Source organism: Anomaloglossus baeobatrachus, chromosome 11 (assembly GCF_048569485.1).
Source record: "Anomaloglossus baeobatrachus isolate aAnoBae1 chromosome 11, aAnoBae1.hap1, whole genome shotgun sequence".
NCBI classification, from domain to species: Eukaryota; Metazoa; Chordata; class Amphibia; order Anura; family Aromobatidae; genus Anomaloglossus; species Anomaloglossus baeobatrachus.
In genome coordinates, this window is record NC_134363.1 from 48,949,501 (window position 1) to 48,972,692 (window position 23,192).

General features: G+C 42.8%; 1 protein-coding gene across 3 annotated transcripts in view; it reads left to right on the forward strand.

Moving 5' to 3' along the window:
• PPFIA3 (PPFI scaffold protein A3) overlaps positions 1 to 23,192 on the forward strand; it is a 159,885-nt gene that overhangs the window by 119,086 nt on the left and 17,607 nt on the right. For 2 of the 3 annotated variants that reach the window (XM_075328205.1, XM_075328206.1), the window contains exons 20-25: positions 2,827 to 2,908; positions 6,297 to 6,497; positions 6,584 to 6,646; positions 7,297 to 7,323; positions 11,083 to 11,258; positions 11,541 to 11,638. In XM_075328205.1, coding sequence (XP_075184320.1) covers positions 2,827 to 2,908; positions 6,297 to 6,497; positions 6,584 to 6,646; positions 7,297 to 7,323; positions 11,083 to 11,258; positions 11,541 to 11,638 — 647 coding nt within the window. The remainder of the gene's footprint in view (positions 1 to 2,826; positions 2,909 to 6,296; positions 6,498 to 6,583; positions 6,647 to 7,296; positions 7,324 to 11,082; positions 11,259 to 11,540; positions 11,639 to 23,192) is intronic. The other variant, XM_075328207.1, reaches the window with a different exon arrangement.

The window sequence follows — 23,192 nt, forward strand, 5'->3', positions numbered from 1 at the left end:
GTGTTATACAGCTGGCATCCACCTGCAGGGGTGGCGTTATATTTCATTTTAAGGCCAGCATTTAACAGTATTGAGCATTAGACCACATGCACATCCAGTTATCACTTCTGTTAACCCCTTTAGATGCCGCTGTCAATCTCTGATTGCAGCATTTAAAGGGTTCTTTCCATCTTAAAAGATCAGAATTGTTGGACAGTGCTTGAAAAAACAATGTAGCGTTTATGAAAATATATTTAATAAATGTAATAAACATATTAATGCTTTTCTTTTGTTTACTGCGTGTTGCTTTGGAGACAGACCACCAATGTGGATAAACATATGCAGCACTTACAAGCTCTTTTCTATTAAGCTTGTTAGCTCTGCTATGAAGCTGTCTGGTGTCACTGGGACGCACTGTCATCCTGGCTGTGCTTACAAACTAGAAAGCAGAGGTGGTCGGTCTCCAAGGCAACGAATGGTAGAGAACATTTTAAAAATTGCCATCTTGAGATCTTGTTGTTACAAGCACTGGTTAACAAAACCAATAAATCCATGGATCGGTGCTCAGGGGGTGTATATCAGATGATTGCGCCCCCTGCATATTTTTGATATCCCCTTTTGGTAGAGCATTGCTCGGTTTCGGATCCGTCTCCGAGCGCCGTTGTTTTTCCAGTTTATCTAGGTCTGCGTTCTATTTGTGGCACCGACACATTGGACCAGAAAGTCATGCGTTGTGAACAGGTGTAAATTGCGTCAGTGACTCACTGCTTGTCATCTGCTGAAATATCATCTTGTTTGTACCTGCGGTCACAAATGTGTGTGAAATGCTGAGCCGTTTCTGTGCCGGGTGGATGATCACGAGTCGCACCGCAGCAACGTGAACGTCATAAAACCTGAGGGTCGCTCAACACGTGGGGGTCCCACATGCCTGGCTTTTATAGGCAGCTCATTACAGAGGATCTGCCACCACAATCCCTCCAAAAGCTTGTATTCCCTATAATATAATAATTATTGAAATATTTTTTTTAAAGCATGGCTCCTGACATTCCTCTTTTATTCTTCCTGCAAATTTCTGAATCAACATAGCTTTCAAGTTTTTAAAGGGGCATGTCACTACTCAGTCTGATACTGTAATCTCAGCACTGATTTGGCAAAGGGACACACCTCCCCTCCCCCCCAAAAGAAATGGGCATACACTGAGTTGTCAATTTATAAATTTGCAGGAGGGATTACATTATTTAGGATAGCTGAAAAAAACATCAACTTATGGACTTTTAATGTCGCACTGTCAGCCATTTTGAATTTACAATAATTTGTTTAAAGGGGTTGGTCACTTTTGGGGTCTTTTTTAATATAATTACATGTGCTTGGGGTTAAAAAAACCAATGTTTTTTCTGTTGGGTTCCATTAAAATGTTTCAGTCTTTGACTTCTATAGAGTCTGTGCTGCACTTCTCTATTGCTAACTGAGTTAAATGAGAATCTGTCAGTGAGCTCCCTGGTTAAGGGTTAAACTGAAAGAGGGGGAGATTAAAAGTTAGAGGGTGAAATTGGGGGGGTCTTATCACCCGATATCCAGGGAGGAGAGGTATTAGTGTCCATTGCGAAGGGGGCAAGAAATAAGGGGAGATGAAAAGTCATAGGGTGAAATTGCGGGGTCTTATCACCGGATATCCAGGTTGGTGGAAATATTAGTATCCATTATGAAGGGGATGGGAAAGAATGGGAGATGAAAAGTTCTAGGGTAAAATTGAGGGGTCTTATCACCCGATGTCCAGGGAGGAGAGGTATTAGTGTCCATTGTGAAGGGCAGGAAAGAAGGGGAGATGAAAAGTTATAGGGTGAAATTGGGGGGGTCCTATCACCCGATGTCCAGGGAGGAGAAGTATTAGTGTCCATTGTGAAGGGCAGGAAAGAAGGGGAGATGAAAAGTTATAGGGTGAAATTGGGGGGGTCCTATCACCCGATGTCCAGGGAGGAGAAGTATTAGTGTCCATTGTGAAGGGCAGGAAAGAAGGGGAGATGAAAAGTTATAGGGTGAAATTGGGGGGGTCCTATCACCCGATGTCCAGGGAGGAGAAGTATTAGTGTCTATTGTGAAGGGCATAGAAAAGAAGGGGAGATGGAAAGTTATGGGGTGAAATTGGGGGGGGTCCTATCACCCGATGTCCAGGAAGGAGAAGTATTAGTGTCTATTGTGAAGGGCATAGAAAAGAAGGGGAGATGGAAAGTTATGGGGTGAAATTGGGGGGGGTCCTATCACCCAATGTCCAGGGAGGAGAAGTATTTGTGTCCATTGTGAAGGGGATAGGAAAGAAGGGGAGATGGAAAGTTATAGGTTGAAATTGGGGGGGGTCTTATCACCCAATGTCCAGGGAGGAGAGGTATTAGTGTCCTTTATGAAGGGGATGGGAAAGAAGGGGAGATGGAAAGTTATAGCGTAAAATTGGGGGGTCTTATCACCCGATATCCAAGGAGGAGAGGTATTAGTGTCCATTGTGAAGGGCAGGAAAGAAGGGGAGATGAAAAGTTATGGCGTGAAATTGGGGGTGTCTTATGACCTGTTGTCCAGTGAGGAGAGGTATTATCATTGAAGAGGGGGCAGGCTGTGTGCAGGGTATAGGTGCAGGATATGCTATCATTTTTTAGGAGATGGTTGACAATGGTCGCAAAATAAGGCCATAGGCAGGGTGTACGGCAGGCGCATCTGACCACGAGATGGGGCAGACGGCTGGCTACGCTCCAGCCCTCCTGACTGTAGACTACAAGGACCTTATATGTAATCAAATTATTAAAAAAATCTTTATTACAGGAAAATCCTCTAAAATTAGTTGGTTTTTTTTTTCAGGCATGAGCTTCTAGAAGAGGCCTGCAGACAAGGACTTCCATTTGCTGCCTGGGATGGGCCCACTGTTGTTTCTTGGCTGGAGGTATAGTATACAAGTATATTAGGCAATTTGCCATAAAGTGATGCCCTCCATTGTGTATTATTATGTGCAGATTTCTGTAATGACTGACTTTCTAAGGTATCTTTATTATGATCGGAGCTTTAGTTTTCTCATACAGATCTTCAAACCTCCTGTATAGGAATATTGTCCCTCCTCCGGCGAGGTGATAGAGGGTGGAGGTGCTGATGGGTTGCCATGGCAGCTGAGGCCTACTGAAGGCCCCAATGCCTGCCACCTGGTACTGCTATGGAGCCCAAACACAGGCTGGGCTTTATAAAAGGCCATGATTTTAGGAATACACTATAATACGTGGGCAGCACGGTGGCTCAGTGGTTAGCACTGCAGTCTTGTGGTGGCTCAGTGGTTAGCACTGCAGTCTTGTGGTGGCTCAGTGGTTAGCACTGCAGTCTTGTGGTAGCTCAGTGGTTAGCACTGCAGTCTTGCGGCGCCTCAGTGGTTAGCACTGCAGTCTTGCAGCGCTGGGGTCCTGGGTTCAATTCCCACCAAGGACACCATCTGCAAAGAGTTTGTATGTTCTCCCCGTGTTTGCGTGGGTTTCCTCCGGGGTCTCCGGTTTCCTCCCACACTACAAAGACATACAGATAGGGACTCTAGACTGTGAGCCCCAATGGGGACAGTTTTGCCAATGTATGTAAAGTGCTGTGGAATTAATAGTGCTATATAAATGAATAAATTATTACTATTATAATACGGTGGTCGGATGATCGCAGGTTTAGGTGCCCCAAGCAAACTAAAAAAAAAATATAAATAAATATATATTGTATATATACAGTATGCATATATAGAAAAAAAAAATAAATAATATATATATATATATGTGTATATATATATATATATATATATATATATATATATATATATATATATATATATATATATACACACAGTATGTATGTATGTATGTATATATATATATATATATATATATATATACACACACACACACACACATACATAAATATCTATATATATATATACACACACTGCATATGTGTATATATATATATATATATATATATATATATATATATATATATATATATATATATATATATATATATATACATTACACACATGCATATATATGTGGGTATGTGTGTACATATGTATGTACTGTATATAAAATATTGTGACTGCGGTCAGATGATCACACATTCAAATACCCTATTATAGATAAAATTATACTGTGTATATATATATATATATATACATATATGTATATGTATATATATATATATATATATATATATATATATATATATATAAATGTGTGTGTATATGTATATATGTATGCATGTGTGTGTGTGTGTGTATATATATATATACAGTACAGACCAAACGTTTGGACACACCTTCTCATTCAAAGAGTCTTCTTTATCAAAACTATGAATTAACACATGTGGAATGAAATACTTAACAAAAAAAGTGTGAAACAACTGAAAATATGTCTTATATTCTAGGTTCTTCAAAGTAGCCACCTTTTGCTTTGATTACTGCTTTGCAAACTCTTGGCATTCTCTTGATGAGCTTCAAGAGGTAGTCACCAGAAATGGTCTTCCAACAGTCTTGAAGGAGATTTCAGAGATGCTTAGTGGTCCAGCTCACCCCAAACTATCTCGATTGGGTTCAGGTCTGGTGACTGTGGAGACCAGGTCATCTGGCGTAGCACCCCATCACTCTCCTTCTTAGTCAAATAGCCCTTACACAGCCTGGAGGTGTGTTTGGGGTCATTGTCCTGTTGAAAAATAAATGATGGTCCAACTAAACGCAAACCGGATGGAATAGCATGCCTCTGCAAGATGCTGTGGTAGCCATGCTGGTTCAGTATGCCTTCAGTTTTGAATAAATTCCCAACAGTCTCACCAGCAAAGCACCCCCACACCATCACACCTCCTCCTCCATGCTTCACTGTGAGAACCAGGCATGTAGACTCCATCTGTTCACCTTTTCTGCGTTGCACAAAGACACAGTGGTTGGATCCAAAGATCTCAAATTTGGACTCATCAGACCAAAGCACAGATTTCCACTGGTCTAATGTCCATTCCTTGTGTTCTTAAGCCCAAACAAGTCTCTTCTGCTTGTTGCCTGTCCTTAGCAGTGGTTTCCTAGCATCTATTTTACCATGAAGGCCTGCTACATAAAGTCTCCCCTTAACAGTTGTTCTAGAGATGTGTCCGCTGCTAGAACTCTGTGTGGCATTGACCTGGTCTCTAATCTGAGCTGCTGTTAACCTGCAATTTCTGAGGCTGGTGACTCAGATAAACTTATCCTCCGCAGCAGAGGTGACTCTTGGTGTTCCTTTCCTCGGGCGGTCCTCATGTGAGCCAGTTTCTTTGCAGAGTTTGATGGTTTTTGCCACTGCACTTGCGGACAATTTCAAAGTTTTCCCAATTTTTCGGACTGACTGACCTTCATTTCTTAAAGTAACGATGGCCATTCGTTTTTCTTTACTTAGAATTTGTATTATGGCAAGAAAAAAGCAGCTAACAGTCTATTCAGTAGGACTATCAGCTGTGTATCCACCAGACTTCTGCATAACACAACTGATGGTCCCAACCCCATTTATAAGGCAAGAAATCCCACTTATTAAACCTGACAGGGCACACCTGGGAAGTGAAAACCATTTCCGGTGACTACCTCTTGAAGCTCATCAAGAGAATGCCAAGAGTGTGCAAAGCAGTAATCAAAGCAAAAGGTGGCCACTTTGAAGAACCTAGAATATAAGACATATTGTCAGTTGTTTCACACTTTTCTTAAGTATTTCATTCCACATGTGTTAATTCATAGGTTTGATGCCTTCAATGTGAATCTACAATTTTCAGAGCCATGAAAATAAAGAACTCTTCGAATGAGGTGTGTCCAAACTTTTGGTCTGTACTAATATATATATATATATATATATATATATATATATATATATATATATATACCAATTAATAAATAAAATACATTTATTTGCTGTTGTCACTCCGGTGACACTTTGGAATTTCAGAGAAAATATAGTTAGAAGAAGAGATTTGTCAATTACTTCTAAGAGCCGTCTGGGGTCAAAGCTGCTCTAGTTTTGTTTCTGTCTATGATCCTGGCCGGCTCTTCCGAGCACCGTTAGTGGTAATTGACGGATTTCATCCTATGTAGACACATAGTGGCGCTGGGAGAAGCCGTAATGGCGTCATTCCAAACTACAACTCGGCCCCCGAAAAAAAATAAGCCTTAGCACGGCTACAGAAAAGCAAAAGTAAAAAAGTTCATATTGTTGGAAGAAAGGGAAAGAAAGGACAAATGCACAAAAATGAAAATTTGCTGTGGAGGGAAGCTCTTACTAAGGACCATTTTCTTCCCTTGACAGCTGTGGGTCGGGATGCCGGCTTGGTACGTGGCTGCCTGCCGCGCCAACGTCAAGAGTGGAGCTATCATGGCTAACTTGTCCGATACAGAAATCCAGCGCGAGATCGGGATCAGCAACCCTCTCCACCGTCTGAAGCTGCGGTTGGCCATCCAGGAGATGGTCTCCCTTACGAGTCCGTCAGCTCCAGCCACGTCACGCACGGTGAGACCTCACATCCCACCTGGGTTGGTTGTGGGCATTGAATTAGTAAATTAACCCTCTCACTCCCTTTACACTTTTTTGTCCAGTCAACAGGAAACGTGTGGATGACCCATGAAGAGATGGAGACGCTAACTGCTACTACTAAACCTGTGAGTAGTCCGGATTAAACCCGGGGGTCCTAGATTTATCAAACCGCTGACTATTATTAAACTGATGGATTGGCCACTATTGGTTCCATTTGGCAACTGAGAATACCTCTGCTTGCAGTCAGCAAAGAGGAAGCACTCTGTGTCTGACATGGTCCCATGCGTGCCTCAGTACGGTGCACATGTATGGCATATACTGAGGATATGATATCACTCGTCCTCTAGGACTTTCACTTATAGGTATAACACCCTTTTTGGGCTTAAAAAGTGGCCACTTTTTCCATTGAAATTATGGGATTTATGGAAAAACTTGATTGTGGCCATCTTTCTATTGGTTTTAATAGAGAAACGGTAGCATTGAATCTGAAGAAGGGGCCTTAAAATGGGAAGAAGCAGAACTTTTCTGTATTCTCAGCTTTATTTCCATAAAAACAGAATATGTACTTAGTGCCGCCTTTAATGTAGCAGCATTACTAATAAATATTCCTCTGTTTTGGTTCTTTTCTTAGTCCCCCTACTAACTGGCCAAGTGTAGGGTCCTAATTGGTTTTCCATTTTCTTTCTTGTATGTCTGCTTCGTGTCTAACCTGTCGCTCTTCTCAATGCTTCTTTGTCTTCTTTCTTATTTTTTTTAACACTCTCGCCATTGTCAGGAGACTAAGGAGATCAGTTGGGAACAGGTAGGTGGATGTATAGAAATTTGGGAAAAGAAAAGAAAACACCTGCTTTACTCACCCTCCCCAGGTCCAGCACTAAGTGTAAAGGGTGCTTTACACGCTGCGACATCACTAGCGTTTGCTAGCGATGTCGTGCGCGATAGCACCCGCCCCCGTCGTGTGTGTGATATGTAGTGATCACTGCCATAGCGAACATTATCGCTACGGCAGCATCACACGCACATACCTGTTCAGTGACGTCTCTGTGACTGCCGAATAATCCCTCCTTCAAGGAGGAGGTGCGTTTGGCGTCATAGCGACGTCACTGCCGCGTCACTAAGCGGCCGCCAAATAGCAGAGGAGGGGCGGAAATGAGCAGGCTAAAGATCCCGCCCACCTCCTTCCTTCCTCATTGCCGACGGGACGCAGGTACGGTGAGTTTCCTCATTCCTGCGATGTCACACGAACCAATGTGTGCTGCCGCAGGAACGACAAACAACCTCGCTACTCACCTGTCAACGATTTTTGGTTTTGCAGCGACCTCTCCAAAACCAACGATTTTTACCTCTTTTGCAATCGTTTTAGGATGCTCAGAGGTGTCACACGCTGTGATGACGCTAACGACGCCGGATGTGCGTCACAAACACCGTGACCCTGACGATATATCGTTAGTGATGTTGCAGCGTGTAAAGCACCCTTAACACTTATGTAGATAGTCTGGTATCTGATAGCATGGAATATAGCAAAACTGAGCCAAGGGGTGGGTAAATAGTCTGTTTTAACAAATAATAACACACAGTGTAATAGAGAATATCAGAGGCAACTACAAATTAAATGCAAGTGCAAACTGCACTAATATGTGAATGTGCAACCGTAGTATGCAGGAATGCACACAGCAAAGAAATACGTGAAAGTCCAGAATAGTATGCAGGATAGCACAGCAAACAAAATGGTGAATGTTCAGAATAATATGCAGCAGTAAGGACAGCAAACAAGTTGTGAAATGTCCAGAGGTTATATGCAGGTGTGCATACAGCACTAATATATTAGAGTCCAGAAGTTATATGCAGGTGTGCACACAGCACTAATGCATGAGAGTCCAGAAGTTATATGTAGGTGTGCACACAGCACTAATGCATGAGAGTCCAGAAGTTATATGTAGGTGTGCACACAGCACTAATGCATGAGAGTCCAGAAGTTATATGCAGGTGTGCACACAGCACTAATGCATGAGAGTCCAGAAGTTATATGCAGGTGTGCACACAGCACTAATACATGAGAGTCCAGAAGTTATATGCAGGTGTGCACACAGCACTAATGCATGAGAGTCCAGAAGTTATATGCAGGTGTGCACACAGCACTAATGCATGAGAGTCCAGAAGTTATATGCAGGTGTGCACACAGCACTAATACATGAGAGTCCAGAGGTTATATGCAGGTGTGCACACAGCACTAATATATGAAAGTCCAGAAGTTATATGCAGGTGTGCACACAGCACTAATACATGAGAGTCCAGAAGTTATCTGCAGGTGTGCACACAGCACTAATACATGAGAGTCCAGAGGTTATATGCAGGTGTGCACACAGCACTAATATATGAGAGTCCAGAAGTTAGATGCAGGTGTGCACACAGCACTAATGCATGAGAGTCCAGAAGTTATATGCAGGTGTGCACACAGCACTAATGCATGAGAGTCCAGAAGTTATATGTAGGTGTGCACACAGCACTAATGCATGAGAGTCCAGAAGTTATATGTAGGTGTGCACACAGCACTAATGCTTGAGAGTCCAGAAGTTATATGCAGGTGTGCACACAGCACTAATACATGAGAGTCCAGAAGTTATATGCAGGTGTGCACACAGCACTAATACATGAGAGTCCAGAAGTTATATGTAGGTGTGCACACAGCACTAATGCATGAGAGTCCAGAAGTTATATGTAGGTGTGCACACAGCACTAATGCTTGAGAGTCCAGAAGTTATATGCAGGTGTGCACACAGCACTAATACATGAGAGTCCAGAAGTTATATGCAGGTGTGCACACAGCACTAATACATGAGAGTCCAGAAGTTATATGCAGGTGTGCACACAGCACTAATGCATGAGAGTCCAGAAGTTATATGGAGGTGTGGACACAGCACTAATGCATGAGAGTCCAGAGGTTATATGCAGGTGTGCACACAGCACTAATACATGAGAGTCCAGAAGTTATATGCAGGTGTGCACACAGCACTAATGCATGAGAGTCCAGAGGTTATATGCAGGTGTGCACACAGCACTAATACATGAGAGTCCAGAAGTTATATGCAGGTGTGCACACAGCACTATTGCATGAGAGTCCAGAAGTTATATGCAGGTGTGCACACAGCACTATTGCATGAGAGTCCAGAGGTTATATGCAGGTGTGCACACAGCACTAATACATGAAAGTCCAGAAGTTATATGCAGGTGTGCACACAGCACTATTGCATGAGAGTCCAGAAGTTATATGCAGGTGTGCACACAGCACTAATATATGAGAGTCCATAAGTTATATGCAGGTGTGCACACAGCACTAATACATGAAAGTCCAGAAGTTATATCGAGGTGTGTGTAAACAAACAGTTCTCAGTGTACTTCTTAGTTTTGATCAAAGATCCGCTCAAGTCCAACACACAGCCCGTACAGATAGAGTCCTGGATGAAGTACACAGAAAAGAACAGACAAACTAGTTCTTACAGACCAAGGAAGTCCAGCAGTATTAGCTCTTCTCCGGGGAATCTTTAAGGGAGGGAACGACAACCAGGATCAGGGAAACGCACCGCCGGCTGCAGGAGGCTAAACCGTAATGAGGCAGAGCACAGAACTAACATGCAGCAGAAACAAGCCAGAAGTGACTCAGTAGCCAGCAGCACAAAATACTCAGGCAAGGACTAAATCCCGGACCGGGACTATAAGCAGGGCAGATAGGAAGTTCAAGTGCCAGGCGAGGCAGCAGATTCCATCTTGGACGAGGGCAAGAAAACACAAGAAGTTCCATGGAAACCCTGGACCTTACACTGAGCCTCTAGTGCTGCTCCTGAGTTGGTCATTGTCTGCTCGTCGACAGCGCTGCAGCCAGTCGATGAGTTCAGCAGCTTTGCCCTGGGTGAGCTCACTGATTGACTGCAGTGCTGTAAACTTGATGTTAGTGCTGCAGACAATAACACACACTTGGAACAGCGGCAGAGACTCCTTGTTGGACCTTAGTGAGTGCGTAAATCGAGTTTTGATTTTTAAACAAACTTGGAGGTGGGTTTTCCAAACCCTCTTTAAATACTGGAACGCTTTCTTTGCCTATATGTTCCAGTGTTTTCTATAGGATAGCCGCTGTAGATTCTTCTTACAGGTAGAACAAAGGGATTGGCTGCTGAAATCCAAAAGCACTGGGTGCTCTCCTCCCAATCTTCTGCTCCCTTGCGATGCTTCCCTGCCAGTCTTACTATCCCGGCAAAGACATGTGGACATGTGAGCGCTGCAGCTTATGTTGTCGCCTATCACTGGATGTCAGGATACTGGCAGGGGTACATGCGAGCATCATAATGAAAGTGGCAGAAAATTAAAAAAGTGGAATTTTGAAAAAAGTTTTGTATTGTAAATTGCTGTTGATTTATGCAACAAATCTACAAATGTGCGATATGAGACCTTGACCTTGGACACGCCATGGTGAGGACTCGCTTCTTAGCCCCTCTCCTGCTTCATTAAGGGGTAATGGACATTCGGTATATACCACAGTGACCTATACTGATTCTTGCATTGACAGATCTTGGCCTATGGAGACATGAATCACGAGTGGGTCGGCAATGACTGGCTGCCCAGTCTTGGTTTGCCCCAGTATCGTAGCTACTTCATGGAGTCCTTAGTCGATGCTAGGATGTTGGACCACCTGAACAAAAAGGAGCTTCGAGGACAACTCAAAATGGTAGATAGTTTCCACAGGTGGGTACAATATGTCACGCACACACTTACATACCCCTTAGAGGACCTCAACCTCCAAAATGACTATATAGACTCTTGGCTTCCTACTTATTGTTATAGTTGACCTCCTTTGCCGGCTAATGGAGGGGGAGTTTTGACTGCCAAGACTACCTACTATAGGATGTCCGTGTCATCTAAAAAGATGTATCTTATCCTTGGCACACATCTAAACTTTATTTTTTTTACAGGTCATATAGAACTTTCTTGCAGATTTAAAAAAAATATATATATTTGTGTTTTTAGGGTTAGCCTTCATTACGGTATCATGTGCCTGAAGAGACTGAACTATGACCGGAAGGAATTGGAAAGGCGACGAGAGGAAAGTCAAAATCAACTTAAAGGTAAGTTTTACACCAGTGACTGTTCGGAAGCAGCTGTCCCTCTAGGTAGGGGTCCCTAGGCTAATCCCTGTCCTCAGGATTACCCCTGATGGTGGAGATGCCTGAGTCTCGTACCTTGCTAAGCTGCTGGATACAACTTAGCTAAATGTCTACCACTCCCCCGCTAAGGGACTAAAGAGGCAGGAGTACAAGGAAACACAGGTAATCCAGGCAAGGCAACAGGTATTACAGGGCTCTAAGATCTCCAGTTGGAAGCTGCGCTGCTTAAAGGGAACCTGTCACCAAGTTTTTCTACCCCATCTGAGAGCAGCATAATGCAGACAGAGACCCTGAATCCAGTGATGTGTCAGTTACTGAGCTGTTTGCTGTCATTTTGATAAAATCAATGTTTTCTCTGCTGCAGATCTAGCAGTGATACAGAGCTCATGAATATGCTGGACTACCTGCAGCATGCCAAGTAGTCCTGTAATGATAATTTACTACAGATTAAATAGAGATTGTTTCAAGGGATGGGCGATCCCGAACTGTAAAGATCGGGGATCGTACCGATCACATAGTGATCATGTACACGAGCCCGATCATGAACTTTCCTGGGAATCTCGTGTTACAGATCGGGTCCAGGGACTGAAAAAAAAAAAAAGCACTTTATTAAAAAACATTATGATCATACTTACAAGTCCCGCGACGCGTCCTGTAGACTCTGTCTCCCGCCGCTTCTGCCTCCGCGTCCGTCCGATCATTACTGTGCCGCCCCCGGTAACCAGCACTGACTACTTAAAGACCTTCAATGACGTCATAGCCATGTGACCAGTCACGTGTGAATGATGTATTAGCTCATTGGCTACAGACTGGTCCTATGAGTATGACGTCTCGAAGGTCCTGGTAACTGAACCTTGACTGTCACTGTGCTAGTGTCGCATGGGCATCTCCCAGTACGGCCGCACACTCTCCTGACAGGAGCGGTCGGCGCTCGTGTCCGGAGAGTGTCAGTCCTTTCAGGGAGATGCCCATGCGAGACTGCACGAGTAAGTGGAACTCTGGCCTCAGTGTCAGCCTGTATCTCACTCAGTATAGCTGCTGTTGTAGAGGGATGTAGCAGAGGTGACATTGTTCATTGCTGTCTCTGCTTCTCACACTGTGTAGAGAAGTATGTATGTCTGTGCACAGTGATGAAGCTGACATTGCTGTACTTGTGGATTACGTCGGAATAAGGATTTTTTTTATAATAAAGATGAAGTCTCTAAATTTTTTTTGGTTTATTTCTAATAAAAAAAATGTCTCTGTGTTGTGTTTTTCTTTTACTGTTTACTAGAAATTCATGGTGGCCAGGTCTAATTTGGCGTGACACCATGAATTTCGGGCTTAGTACTAGAGATGAGCGAACCGGTCGCGGTTCGGCTCGAGGTGGTTCGCCGAACGGAGGTCTCGTTCGAGTTCAGTTCGTCGAACGTTCGACGAACCGAACTCGAACGTATAGGCTATAATGGGAGGCAATCACAAACACATAAAAATGCATTATAAATGTACACAAACAGTTAATAAACATTGCCATAACACTTACCGGTCCTCGCGATCCCTTCTGCACTCTGTCTCCTGCCGCTATTCCATCCGATGATCGCTGAATCCTCCCGGTGACCTGCACTGCCAGCAGAGATGCAGGACCTATCGTGACGTCAAAATAGCCATGTGACCAGTCATGTGGCTATTATCTCATTGGCTACAGACTGGTCACATGACTATGACACGTCATGTAGGACCTGCGAGTGCATCTCTCCGGTACACGGTGCACATATGTGTATCGCCGTGTACCGGCGACATGCTCTAGCACACGGTCGACTCCCCGTTCCGTTAGGGACCGGCTGACACAGCCGGTCATTAACGGAGATCACCGTTGCCATAGCAACGCAGTTAGCGGTGACGTCACCGCTAACCGCGGCTCCGAGAGCACCGTTGCTATGGTAACGCGTCTGTCAGCGTTACCGCTAGCAGCCAGCAGTGATCACTCACGGAGTGAAGGCTGCACGCTGCTGCACGATTGTAGTGAGCATTGTAGTGAGGATGGAGGTTCCCCAGCCCCAAGTGATGAGCTGGTGAATCTCATCCTTCCTCACTACAATCGTCACTACTACTACACTAGAAAGAAAGAAGACAGAAGAGCAGGGTCGTGGAGGGCTGACAGGGGGTAATAAAGATGGAGTCTCTAATGTGTCTGTGTATTTATTTCTATTAAAGTATTTTTCCTCTGTGTGGTGTCTTTTTTTTAACCCTTTATTGGAGATTCTTAATGGCCGGGTCAAACGTGCCTGACATTAAGAATCTCTGGCTTAATACTGGCTAGTAAAACAAAGCCAGTATTAACTCATGATTACCCAACAAGACACCCGGCTCCAGGGCTGTTGGAAGAGTTGGATACAGCGCCAGATGATGGCGCTTCTATGAGAGCGCCATTTTCTGGGACGGCTGCGGACTGAAATCCGCAGCAGAGGCGCCCACAAACCTCGGGCTAACCTGTGCTGCGTATTCCAATCCCCAGCTGCCTAGTTGTACCCGGCTGGACACAAAAATAGGGCGAAGCCCACGTCATTTGTTTTTTAATTATTTCATGAAATAAGTGAAATAATTAAAAAAAACGGGCTTCCCTATATTTTTGGTTCCCAGCCGGGTACAAATAGGCAACTGGGGGTTGGAGGCAGCCCGTGGCTGCCAGCTGTACCTGGCTAGCATACAAAAATATGGCGAAGCCCACGTCATTTTTTTGGTGGGCAAAAAACTTCTGCATACAGTCCTGGATGGAGTATGCTGAGCCTTGTAGTTCTGCAGCTGCTGTCTGCTCTTCTCCATACAGACAGACAGCAGCTGCAGAACTACAAGGCTCAGCATACTCCATCCAGGACTGTATGCAGAATTTTTTTGCCCCCTGAAAAAATTATGTGGGCTTCGCCATATTTTTGTATGCTAGCCAGGTACAGCAGGCAGGTACGGCTGCCCCCAACCCCCAGTTGCCTATTTGTACCCGTCTGGGAACCAAAAATAAAGGGAAGCCCTTTTTTTATTATTTCATGAATTTCATGAAATAATTAGAAAACAAATGACGTAGGCTTTGCCCCATTTTTGTGTCCAGCCAGGTACAACTAGGCAGCTGGGGATTGGAATCCGCACCACCGGTTGGCCTGAGCTTTCTGGGCCCCACTGCTGCGAATTGCAGTCTGCAGCCACCTCAGAAAATGGCATTTTCATAGAAGCGCCATCTTCTGGCGCTGTATCCAACTCTTCCAGCACCTGCCTGCTATACCTGGCTAGCATACAAAAATATGGCGAAGCTCACGTCCTTTTTTTGTAGTTTTTTGGCAAAAAAAATAAAAAATGCTTCCCTGGATTTTCCATTGCCAGTGAAGGTAACACCAAGCAGTGGGGGTTAGCAGCCAGTAGCTGCTTGGATTACCCTTAGCTAGCAATACAAAAAATGCAGCGGGAGCCCATATATATTTTTTTTAATTATTTATTTAAATAACTAAAAATAAAATGGGCTTCCCTGTATTTTGATTGCTGGACATCACAGTGCTGTAAAAATAAATCTTTAAAAAAATGACGTAGCGCTCCGCGGTATTTTTGATTCTCAGCGCAGATAAAACAGACAGCTATGGGTTGCCACCCCCATCTGCCTGCCGTTACCTTGGTTGTCAATCAAAATACAGGGAAGCCCATTAATTTTTTCTATTTAAAAAATAGTTAAAAAAAAAAATTACGTTGGGTCCCCCCATTTTTGATAGCCAGCTAGGGTAAAGCAGACGGCTGTAGCCTGAAAACCACAGCTGGCAGCTTTACCGTGGTTGGGGATCCAATGTGGAGGTCCCCTCAGGCTCTTTTTTATAATTATTTTATAAATATTAATAATTACACAATAAAAGTAGGGTCCCCCCCAAATTGGATCACCAGCCAAGGTAAAGCGGACAGCTGTGGTCTGGTATTCTCAGGGTGGGAAGGTCCATAGTTATTGGGCCTTCACAGCCTAAAAATAGCAGGCCGCAGGCACCCCAGACGTGGCGCATCCACTAGATGCGCCAATCCTGGCGCTTCACCCCAGCTCATCCCGTGCCCTGGTGCAGTGGCAAACGGGGTAATAAATCGGGTTGATACTAGCTGTAAAGTCACCTGAGATCAAGCCCAGCAGTTTGTGATGTCATGGCGTCTATTAGATACCCAACATCATAAACTGTCAGTACTAACAAAAACAAAAAATCGACAAAAGAAATTTATTTGAAAAAACAGTCCCCAAAACATTTCCTCTTTCACCAATTTATTGTAAGAAAAAAAATAAAGGGGTCCCACGACGACTCTGGACCGTCTAGAATATGGGGGGGAGACACTCAGGGAACGTATCCCCCATTTTCTAGGAGTGCGGACCCTTCATGTGAGGAGTGTGGGTGCAATGAATCTGCACTCACTCTCCCCGGGTCCACAGCAGCAGAGTCCATGTCATAATGGTTGCTACCAAAGCTGCAATGCCCTGCTCATGAGGTAAGGGCATGCCTAATCAGGAGAACTACTGTAGAGGAAGCTCTGCTCACTGGTATATAGGTGCTCAGAGGTAATAATAGATAAAATTAGTGAGTAACCTCGGCACTCTATATCTCCCAGACTAAGTCAGTAAGTCACAATGGATAGTAATGCAAAATCACTCTTTATTGGTCCGTATTAAGAAAAAAATTTTTTCATAAGCATATATGTTTTTGTCCAAAACAAGTTACAAATGACGTTTCGGCCTGAGCCTTCGTCAGATTGGACTTATCTGCATGTAATCATGAAAAATGACAATAATCAGTATCACATAAGAGTGAGAGAACAATAACATAAACTCGAACAATGTAGAGGTACAATTGGGATGCAGCAAAAAAATTGCAACACAGCAAGAAATGAAACACATGATACAAATGTCATAATACAGTACAAGGACAATATAGTAATGACAAATATGGGGTCAGAGTAGGCTTAGACAGCTCTGGTACGAAAGAGATGTCAATCATAAAGTAACATGTGCAGTAGGTGTAGAGCTACAGTATGCATGGCAGAGCTAATGGGTAGACTGACCATAGAAAAAGAACGGAGAAAAAGTGGAGAAAAAGTGGAGAAAAAAGTGGAGAAAAAGTGGAGCATAAGAGGAGAAAAAGTGGAGAAAAAAGTGGAGAAAAAGTGGAGAAAAAGTGGAGCATAAGAGGAGAAAAAGTGGAGAAAAAAGTGGAGAAAAAGTGGAGAAAAAGTGGAGAAAAAGTGGAGCATAAGAGGAGAAAAAGTGGAGAAAAAGTGGAGAAAAAGTGGAGATTAAGAGGAGAAAAAGTGGAGAAAAAGTGGAGCATAAGAGGAGAAAAAGTGGAGAAAAAGTGGAGAAAAAGTGAAGAAAAAGTGGAGATTAAGAGGAGAAAAAGTGGAGAAAAAGTGGAGCATAAGAGGAGAAAAAGTGGAGAAAAAGTGGAGAAAAAGTGGAGATTAAGAGGAGAAAAAGTGGAGAAAAAGTGGAGCATAAGAGGAGAAAAAGTGGAGAAAAAGTGGAGCATAAGAGGAGAAAAAGTGGAGATTAAGAGGAGAAAAAGTGGAAAAAAAAGTGGAGCATAAGAGGAGAAAAAGTGGAGAAAAAGTGGAGAAAAAGTGGAGCATAAGAGGAGAAAAAGTGGAGAAAAAGTGGAGAAAAAGTGGAGAAAAAGTGGAGCATAAGAGGAGAAAAAGTGGAGAAAAAGTGGAGATTAAGAGGAGAAAAAGTGGAGAAAAAGTGGAGCATAAGAGGAGAAAAAGTGGAGAAAAAGTGGAGAAAAAGTGGAGCATAAGAGGAGAAAAAGTGGAGAAAAAAGTGGAGAAAAAGTGGAGCATAAGAGGAGAAAAAGTGGAGAAAAAAGTGGAGAAAAAGTGGAGAAAAAGTGGAGAAAAAAGTGGAGAAAAAGTGGAGAAAAAGTGGAGAAAAAGTGGAGCATAAGAGGAGAAAAAGTGGAGATTAAGAGGAGAAAAAGTGGAGAAAAAGTGGAGCATAAGAGGAGAGAAAGTGGAGAAAAAGTGGAGAAAAAGTGGAGAAAAAGTGGAGATTAAGAGGAGAAAAAGTGGAGAAAAAATGGAGCATAAGAGGAGAAAAAGTGGAGAAAAAGTGGAGCATAAGAGGAGAAAAAGTGGAGAAAAAGTGGAGATTAAGAGGAGAAAAAGTGGAGAAAAAAGTGGAGAAAAAGTGGAGCATAAGAGGAGAAAAAGTGGAGAAAAAGTGGAGAAAAAGTGAAGAAAAAGTGGAGATTAAGAGGAGAAAAAGTGGAGAAAAAGTGGAGCATAAGAGGAGAAAAAGTGGAGAAAAAGTGGAGAAAAAGTGGAGATTAAGAGGAGAAAAAGTGGAGAAAAAGTGGAGCATAAGAGGAGAAAAAGTGGAGAAAAAGTGGAGCATAAGAGGAGAAAAAGTGGAGATTAAGAGGAGAAAAAGTGGAAAAAAAAGTGGAGCATAAGAGGAGAAAAAGTGGAGAAAAAGTGGAGAAAAAAGTGGAGAAAAAGTGGAGAAAAAAGTGGAGAAAAAGTGGAGAAAAAAGTGGAGAAAAAGTGGAGCATAAGAGGAGAAAAAGTGGAGAAAAAGTGGAGAAAAAGTGGAGAAAAAGTGGAGCATAAGAGGAGAAAAAGTGGAGAAAAAAGTGGAGAAAAAGTGGAGCATAAGAGGAGAAAAAGTGGAGAAAAAGTGGAGAAAAAAGTGGAGAAAAAGTGGAGAAAAAGTGGAGCATAAGAGGAGAAAAAGTGGAGATTAAGAGGAGAAAAAGTGGAGAAAAAGTGGAGCATAAGAGGAGAGAAAGTGGAGAAAAAGTGGAGAAAAAGTGGAGATTAAGAGGAGAAAAAATGGAGCATAAGAGGAGAAAAAGTGGAGAAAAAGTGGAGCATAAGAGGAGAAAAAGTGGAGAAAAAGTGGAGAAAAAGTGGAGAAAAAGTGGAGATTAAGAGGAGAAAAAGTGGAGCATAAGAGGAGAAAAAGTGGAGAAAAAGTGGAGCATAAGAGGAGAAAAAGTGGAGAAAAAGTGGAGAAAAAGTGGAGCATAAGAGGAGAAAAAGTGGAGAAAAAAGTGGAGAAAAAAGTGGAGAAAAAAGTGGAGAAAAAAGTGGAGAAAAAAGTGGAGAAAAAGTGGAGCATAAGAGGAGAAAAAGTGGAGAAAAAGTGGAACATAAGAGGAGAAAAAGTGGAGAAAAAATGGAGAAAAAGTGGAGAAAAAGTGGAGCATAAGAGGAGAAAAAGTGGAGAAAAAGTGGAGCATAAGAGGAGAAAAAGTGGAGAAAAAGTGGAGAAAAAGTGGAGAAAAAGTGGAGCATAAGAGGAGAAAAAGTGGAGAAAAAAGTGGAGAAAAAGTGGAGCATAAGAGGAGAAAAAGTGGAGATTAAGAGGAGAAAAAGTGGAGAAAAAGTGGAGCATAAGAGGAGAAAAAGTGGAGAGAAAGTGGAGAAAAAGTGGAGAAAAAATGGAGAAAAAGTGGAGAAAAAGTGGAGATTAAGAGGAGAAAAAGTGGAGAAAAAGTGGAGAAAAAGTGGAGCATAAGAGGAGAAAAAGTGGAGAAAAAGTGGAGCATAAGAGGAGAAAAAGTGGAGAAAAAGTGGAGCATAAGAGGAGAAAAAGTGGAGAAAAAGTGGAGAAAAAGTGGAGCATAAGAGGAGAAAAAGTGGAGAAAAAGTGGAGCATAAGAGGAGAAAAAGTGGAGAAAAAGTGGAGAAAAAGTGGAGCATAAGAGGAGAAAAAGTGGAGAAAAAAGTGGAGAAAAAGTGGAGAAAAAGTGGAGCATAAGAGGAGAAAAAGTGGAGAATAAGTGGAGAAAAAAATGGAGAAAAAGTGGAGAAAAAGTGGAGAAAAAGTGGAGAAAAAGTGGAGAAAAAAATGGAGAAAAAGTGGAACACCCTTTGGTACCTTTCATGTGGCACTAAGGGTGCTTAGCTTTGTATTTAGCCAAAAAAATGAAAAAAAAATGACGTAGGGTTCCCCCTAGTTTTGTAGCCAGCTAGGGTAAAGCAGACGGCTGCAGCCTGCAGACCACAGCTGGCAACCTCACCTTGGCTGGTAATCCAAAACTGAGGGCACCCCACGCTGTTATTTTAAATTAAATAAATAATTTAAAAAAAAAACACGTAGGGGTCCCCCAAAATTGGATCACCAGCCAAGGTAAAGCAGACAGCTGGGGCCTGATATTCTCAGACTAGGGAGGTCCATGGTTATTGGAATCTCCCCAGCCTAAAAATAGCAGGCCGCAGCCGCCCCAGAAGTGGCGCATCCATTAGATGCGCCAATCCTGGTGCTTCGCCCCAGCTCATCCCGCGCCCTGGTGCGGTGGCAAACGGGGTAATATATGGGGTTAATACCAGATGTGTAATGTCACCTGGCATCAAGCCCTGGGGTTGGTGAGGTCAGGCGTCTATCAGATACCCGACATCACCAACCCAGTCAGTAATAAAAAAAAAATAGACGACAAACACGTTTTTATTTGAAAAAACACTCCCCAAAACATTCCCTCTTTAACCAATTTATTACAAATCCAGGTCTGGTGTAATCCAAGGGGTTGCCATGACGATCCACACTGTCCCAGTCAATGAAGAGCAGGATGTTCCCCATTGGCTGGGAGAGCAGTGCAGTGACCTGAGCTAACATCAATGGGTCAGCCCAGGTCACTGCAGGGGATGACAAGTGCTGCTGTCAGCGAGGTACATTACCTGCGCTGATCTCCAGCACACTGACAGCCCCTGTCACTGAGGTCAATGACCGGCGCCTTCACAGCAAGTCTCGCGAGAGGTCCGTGACGTCACCGCTAGTCAGTCTCGGGTCGGAAGCGAGAGGTGATGTGACAAGCGGCGGCCATGGAGGACAGTGACAGCGCTGAGGTCGGGATGGCGGGACTTCATCACCGCAGGTAAGCCGAGCGGGGGGGGGGGGGGAGGGGTGAGAGTGTGTGTGTGTGTGTGTATGTATGTGTACATGCCGCGGGCAGGAGGGGGCGGAGCGAGCTGAGCGGGAAAGTGTGGGCTTCCTGCACGTAACTAAGATAAACATCGGGTTACTAACCAAAGCGCTTTGCTTGGATACCCGATGTTTATCTTGGTTACCAGCTTGTGGCAGGCTGCCAGCGATGGCTCCTGCACACTGTAGCTGTAAAAAGCCCTGCTTTTTACTGCTAGAACCGTTCTCGAACGTATCTAGAACTATCGAGCTTTTAGCAAAAAGCTCGAGTTCTAGTTCGATCTCGAACAGCCCAAAAATCACTCGAGCCTAGAACTGGAGAACCACGAACCGCGAACCGCGCTCAACTCTACTTAGTACCATCTGAGAATACAAAGCTGGTATTAACCCTTTTATTAACCAGCGTGCCACCAGGGCCGCTGGTCGAGCTGGGTAAAGCACCTAAAAATGGCGCAATTTCCAGGGGCAGCTGCGGGCTGCCGAGAATCCCAGCCCCCAGCTGTCTGGCTTTACCTGACTAGCTATGAAAATACGGCTGGAGCCTACGTATTTTTTTTTATTCTTTTTTTAAATTAAAAACAAAAATAATGGGCTTCCCTGTATTTTAATTGCCAGCCAAGGTAAAGCCAGAAAGATGGGGGTGAGGGTGACAACCCGTAGCCGTCCGCTTTAGCTACGCTGAGAATCAAAAATACCATGGAGCGCTATGTCATTGTTTTTAATTATTTCTTTTTATACAACTATATATTGTGTGTGTGTGTGCATGTAAATGTACATATATATATATATATATATATATATATATATATATATATATATATGTATATATATATATATATATATATATATATATATATGTACACAGTATATATACAGTATAAAAATAGGAGGACTGGAGTCAGAAAAGTGCCAATGAAGTGAATATATTTTATTAATTTACAATAAAAAGGAAGCCGAATCTGAGCACGGTGCTCATATAGGCGAAACGTACATTGGTGGGGTATGGGGGAGCCTCTTTCTTGTGTTCTTGGGATCATGCATTAGTCACTTTAAAAATGCACTGGCCACTTTTTCTCTGAATGTATTGCAATATTTATTGGATGGTATTACGCCCCATTAATGAATTTGGGTGTGCCTGAGCAGGCTACTACATGTATTGATGCACATGCACTTTATTTGTATACCCTTCGTTTTATGCCTGTTCGGACATTACCCTTTTGCTTGATTCATGTTATTCCAACTGGCCATTCGTGATTATTGTTTATCATTTTGATCCTGATTATGCATCTTCACACCCCTATGTGTTTTTATCCTCTTTTTTGCTGTTTGCACATCTTTTTATTGTAAATTAATAAAATATATTCACTTCATTGGCACTTTTCTGACTCCAGTCCTCCTATTTTTATATTGGTTACTTGAGTCTGTGCAATGGTCATACTGACCAAATTGGGCTAGACAATGCCCAGCATGACTTTTCATACTGCTGTATGGGGGTCCCTATATTTAAACAGTATATATACAGCTCTGGCCAAAATTAAGAGACCGCTGCAAAATTTTCAGTTTTTCTGATTTTTCTCTTTATAGGTATATTTTTGAGTAAAATGTAAATTGTTCTTTTATTCTATAAACTAGTATTTTCAGAAAATGAATACAAAATGTATTGCTTGGAAATTCGGAGACGTTGTCAGTAGTTTATACAATAAGAGAACAATTTACACTTTACTCAAAAATCTAAAGAAAAAAATCAGAAAAACTGAAAATTTTGCAGCGGTCTCTTAATTTTTGCCAGAGCTGTATATATATATATATATATATATATATATATATATATATATATATATATATATACAGCTCTGGCAAAAATTAAGAGACCGCTGCAAAATGTTCAGTTTTTATATATATACACACTCAATATATAGTTGTATAAAAATAAATAGATCATTTAAAAAAATGATGTAGCGCTCCGCAGTATTTTTGATTCTCGCCGCAAATAAAGCAGACGGCTAGGGTCTACCACCGACATCTGCCTGGATTTACCTTGGCTGGCAATCAACATGCAGGGAAGCCCATTTTTTTTTTTTTTAGTTATTTCACAAAAATAAGTTAAAAAAAAAATGTGTGGACTTCCGCTGCATTTTTTATTGCAAGCTAAGGGTAATCCAAGCAGCTACTGGCTGCTAAACTACACTTCTTGGAGTTACCTTCACTGGCAATGAAAATCCAGGGAAGCCCTTTTTTTTTTTTTTTTAAAGTTTAAAAGCTAAACAAAAAATTACATGAGCTTCACCATATTTTTCTATGCTAGCCAGGTGCAGCAGGCAGGTACGGGCTTCCCCCAACCCCCATCTGCCTATTTGTACCCGGCTGGGAACCAAAATATAGGGATTTCATGAAATAATAAAAATAAGAAACGACGTGGGCTTCGCCCAATTTTTCTGTCCAGCCAAGTACAACTAAGCAGCTGGGGATTGGAATCCGCTGCACAGGGTGACACAATCTTTCTGGGCCCCCCCGCTGCAAATTGCAGTCCGCAGCTGCCCCAGAAAATGGTGCTTTCATAGAAGCGTCATCTTCTGGCGCTGTATCAAACTCATCCAGCGGCCCTGGTGC